A 5000-nucleotide genomic window follows, 5' to 3' on the forward strand; every position below is an offset into this window, starting at 1 on the left:
GGGAGAGGAAGGGAGCGGGAGGGAGAGAGAGAGAGGGAGAGAGAGAGAGGGAGAGAGAGAGAGAGAGAGAGAGAGAGAGAGAGAGAGAGAGAAAGAGAGAGAGAGAGAGAGAGAGAGAGAGAGAGAGAGAAAAAGAGAAAGAAAAAAAAAGACAAAGAAAGAGACACACACATACACGCACACAGACACCAAGATACAAAAAAGAAAAACAACCCAAAACGAAGACAGAGACGAGAGATAAAGAGAAGAAATCCGTTGAAGGGAAAACCAAAGACCAATATCCGGCCATCTTCCCGTCGTGTGTCCGGGCGACCGAACCTGTCCGAGGAGACGCCGGTTTAATGTGTCTAATTTAACGGAAAATGTGTCTTCTGTGTATACAATCATTATCATCATCATCCCCTTCATAATAATGATGGTAATAATAATAATAGTAATATAATGATTATAATAATAAAATAATAATGGTTATAGTAATAATAATATAATAATGATAAAGATATAATAATGATGATAATAAGACAATAATAATGGTAATAATAATAATAATAATAATAATAATAACTAAAATAATAATATTAACCAAAAATAAAGATATTAATGACAAGAGTAATAATAATGATAATAATAGTAATAGCACCACCACTTCCATAGCCAACCCCCCCCCCCCCCAGCGCTAACACCAGCCATCGCTACCCCCCCCCCTCCCACAGTCCCATAAACCTCGGGAAAACGGAATGTCTGTTAGGCCGTTCGCGTGACGGCGGCCAAGGGGTGGAGGGGTGGGGGAGGGGCAGGGGGCACGGGTGTGGGTGGGGCAGGGGGCATGGGTGTGGGCGGGGCAGGGGGCATGGGTGTGGGCGGGGCAGGGGGCATGGGTGTGGGCGGGGCAGGGGGTATGGGTGTGGGCGGGGCAGGGGGTATGGGGCATGGGAGAGGGGGGGGGGACAGCACAAGTTCGATTGCAAGCACACACTTCGGCCGCCGCTGGGAGACCTTCAGTGCCTGCTTGCCAATCTCGCCTGCTTTTGTCTCTTCTGCTGGTCGGCTGTCTCGCTTTTGTCTTCCTCCTTCTCCTGTCCTCCCTCTTCGTTCACTCCTTCCCTTCGCTTCCGCCTCCTGGCAACGGAGGAGGAAGGGGATGTGGAGGATGGCGGAGGAGGAGGAGGTGGTGGAAGGGAAGGATCTCCTCTCCCCTCACGCTAATCCTCCATCACCTTCACCTCCAGCACCAGCACCTCCTCAACCACCTCCACCACTTCCACCTCAACCACCTCCTCCTCCTCCACCTCCACTCAACCTCCACCCCTACTCCTCCTCCTCCTCCACCTTCTCCACCCCTACTCCTCCTCCTCCTCCTCCTCCACCTTCTCCACCCCTACTCCTCCTCCTTCACCCATACTCCTCCTCCTCCCCTTCACAACCACTTCCTCCTCCTCCTCCACCTTCTCCACCCCTACTCCTTTCTCCTCCACCTTCTCCACCCCTACTCCTCCACCTTCGCCATCCTCCTCCACCTTCTCCACCCACTCCTCCACCTTCTCCTCCTCCACCTTCTCCACATTCGCCCCCCTCCTCCTCCTCTTCCTTCGCCCCCCTCCTCCCTCCCCCCCTCCCCATGGCGCCGATGGAACTGGGCGCGAAAGAAGGCATCTCTAATGGCCTCAGATAACAGCTGATACGGAGGGAGAGTCTTGTGAGGTTTCTTCACAGCGTTTAGTCACTCCGAGGCTCTCTTATCCCTATTTGTCTTTCCTTTTCTCTTAATTTTTCTCATTCTCCTTCTCTCTCTCTCTCTCTCTCTCTCTCTCTCTCTCTCTCTCTCTCTCTCCCTCTCTCTCTCTCTCTCTCTTCTCTCTCTCTCTCTCTCTCTCTCTCTTCTCCTTCTCTCTTTCTCCTTCTCCTTCTCCTTCTCCCTCCTCCCTCTCCCTCTCCCTCCCTCTCTCCCTCTCTCCCTCTCCCCCTCCCTTCCTCCCTTCCTCCCTCTCCCTCCCTCCCTCCCTCCCTCTCCCTTTTTCCCTCTCCGTAAGCAGCCTGAGCGCTTCCAGTCGCCGATCCGCCTCTCCCGCCGCACTCGATCCCTTCGGCCGCAAATCCCGCCAAGCAAATATAATCCCAGAAAGTAATAATTCCTCCTCTGCACTCCTTTCCGCTGGGATTTTCTCCTGCGCGCGGGGGGAGGGGGTGGAGGGGAGGGAGGGGAGGCAGGAGGATGGGAAGGGGGGGTAGGGGGAGGGGTGAAGGTGGGAGTTCTGGCGCCTGGTCGTGGCGTCTGACTACCCTTCCCCCCCCCCCTCCCCCTCCTCGCGCCGTGACCTCGCGTGACGGTTCGCCAGTTGCCGACCGACACCAACGACCCCCTTCCCCCCTCCCCTCCCTCTAAACCTCCCCTTTCTCCATAGTTTATTCCTCCTCCTCCTCCTCCTCCTCCTCCTCCGCCTTGCACTCCCCCAGTCTTTTCAACTTCGTCTCCATGTTTCTCTTTCCCCATTCTCCATCCCCTGCCATCACTTGCTTCCCTTTCTCCTCTTCCTCCTCTTTTCATCTATCCTTCACCTCCTTCCTCTCCCTCCTTTATCTTCTCTCCCACCTCCTTCCTCCCCCATAACTTCAGACCCTCCCCTGCAACGCCGTCGGAAGGCGATCAATACCCGCTTTTTTGTCCGTGCCATCATCATTATCAAAGCCTATGCAGAACCGCAGGAGATTTAGTCTAAAATCGTCGGTATATCTTATCTTCCGCTCGCTTTTGTTCGCTTTTCCCTCCGTTTCGCCTTTTGCCTGACGGCGGCGGGCTGGTCGCTTTCGTCTTCAACTTTTGAGTCGTCGTCTGTCAGTCAGTGTGTTGTTTTCAGTTTGTGTTGCAATCCGTTTTCCTTCTTTTCATTATAGTCACTCTCCATTCTCTTTATTTTCTCTGCTTCTCCCTTTCTTCCTTTTCCCGTCTCCCCCTTTCGCCAATGCAATAAACATGATTTGGCTCTCCCCTCGGTCATGATATCCATTACGTCATACATACGTCGACAGAGTCTTAACCAATCAGGGTGGAGATTCGACCCCTCCATCCAGCCAATCACGGAACGCGACGTCACTGGAATAGATCGAGTTGCCAGGACTCAATCTTCAGGGTTCGATTTTCGAGTACGTGTTTTCACGGAACGTAATACCCGCCCCTTTGTTCCGACAAATCATTTGAGATTGGCTAATCAATCTCTCCCCGCCGCTCCAACATGATCACGATACGCAAAATAATAACAAAATGATGATCATGGCGAGTTGCCAATTCGTTTTCCATCGACGTTTCCAACACCCGTCAATTTTTTTACCATTCCAATATTGATTTATTTGCCTTTGTGATTAATCAACCGGCTAATCCACGTGTCCCCAATCCTAGTTAGGGAGTCTCGTATCTGACACGTGTCGGCCGAACCCAAACGGGATCATTACTGTAATCAGGCTACTTTTTACGAGCCTCCATTTTCAGAATCAGTGCAGGAGTTCGGGTCCGACGCGTGAATTTTGAAAGATTTTTTTTTTTTTTAAGATCAGGATTACAAAGACGGCGCCCGTTTCAAAGTCGACGGAAATGACGCAAAGGTCGATAAACGAAGTCGACATTCGAGCGGACGAAAGCAAATATTACAAAACCAGTGAAATCCTTCCATTTCGATATCTTGGGAAACCACAAAAATCGATTTATCATTTTTTGAGAAAAAAGGAAAAGTACTTACATGGTCGAGGGATCTGAAGAGGAAGATGTTTTTGACGGATTCGGACAACCTCTGTCTCTGCTCGTCCGATTTGGCGTGAATGATCTGAGGAAGAGAGAAAAATCATTAATATTGGATATGCATTCGGTTACTGCAATTGACAGATACCCCAGTAAAAGAATTATTACAAGGAGAATTATTACAGGGCATCCATTTTTCGGAAAGTATTTTTTATGTGTGTGTGTGTGTGTGTGTGTGTGTGTGTGTGTGTGTGTGTGTGTGTGTGTGTGTGTGTGTGTGGGAGTGTGTGTGTGTGTGTGTACAGACTGAGAGACAAATAAATGCTTAAGACATGCTTGCTTTTCCTCAAAGAGTGACCACCCAAAAGTAAGGGACATAAAAAAAAGAAAGAAAGAAAAAAGAAAAGCCATACAAGCGAATCAAACAAAAAAGCCCAAAAAACGAACGAAAACCAATTAAAAAGCAAATGTTAAAGGAGGGAAAATAGGAAATAGGAAAACACAAAGAGAAAAGAATTAAGAAAACAGAGAAAAGAAAATAGAAGAAGAAGGAGAAGGGGACAAACAGCTGTAATAATAATTAGGCACAGCATACGGCAGCTGTCAAGACCTCCCATGAACAAAGATCCAACACACGAAGAAAGGAGAAGGCGAAAGGGGAAATGAAAGAATCGGACGAAGAAAGGGGAATAGAAGAGGGGGAAATAACCAGGGAAAGAATGGAAAATAAGATGAAGAGGGAGAAAAGATGGAAAAAGAATAAAAAAACAAACAGATGAAATAAAGTAAGAACAACAAATGGGAAAGAAAAAAGAAAAAAGAGTAAAAACAAGTAGAAAGAGAAATAGTAGAGAAAGAAAGAAAAAAAAAGAAAAAAAGAAAAGATAACACGAAGAACAGGAAGCAGCAGTATGAGAGAAAGAAAAAAATACGAATAAAAAAAACACATCCCCCCCTCCCCCTCCCCCCTCCTCCCTCCCTCCACGACCTACCCTCCCTTCGCGATAAGCGTTGCAGGGAGGGAAGGGTGAAGGGTGAATCACCAAAAGGGAGAGTGACACTTGTTGTTCTTCAGTCACGCGCTTTAGGGAGAAATGGGGGGAGGGGGAGGGGAAGAGGAGAGGGAAGAAGAAGAAGAAGAGGAAGAAGAAGAAAAGGAAGAGGAGTAGCAGTAGAAGGAGGAAAAGGTCAAGAAGGAGTAGGAGAAGTGGGAGGAAGGAGAAGAAGAAGAGGAGGAGGAAGAAAATGAAGAGGAGAAGGAGAAGGAGAA

General features: G+C 48.6%; 1 protein-coding gene across 7 annotated transcripts in view; it reads right to left on the minus strand.

Moving 5' to 3' along the window:
* The window catches only part of Pka-R2 (cAMP-dependent protein kinase type II regulatory subunit), a 243340-nt gene that overhangs the window by 14646 nt on the left and 223694 nt on the right, over window positions 1-5000 (minus strand). For all 7 annotated transcript variants that reach the window (XM_070133461.1, XM_070133455.1, XM_070133466.1 and 4 more), the window contains one exon: window positions 3732-3815. In XM_070133461.1, coding sequence (XP_069989562.1) covers window positions 3732-3815 — 84 coding nt within the window. The remainder of the gene's footprint in view (window positions 1-3731; window positions 3816-5000) is intronic.

Source organism: Penaeus vannamei, chromosome 2 (genome assembly GCF_042767895.1).
Source record: "Penaeus vannamei isolate JL-2024 chromosome 2, ASM4276789v1, whole genome shotgun sequence".
NCBI lineage: Eukaryota > Metazoa > Arthropoda > Malacostraca > Decapoda > Penaeidae > Penaeus > Penaeus vannamei.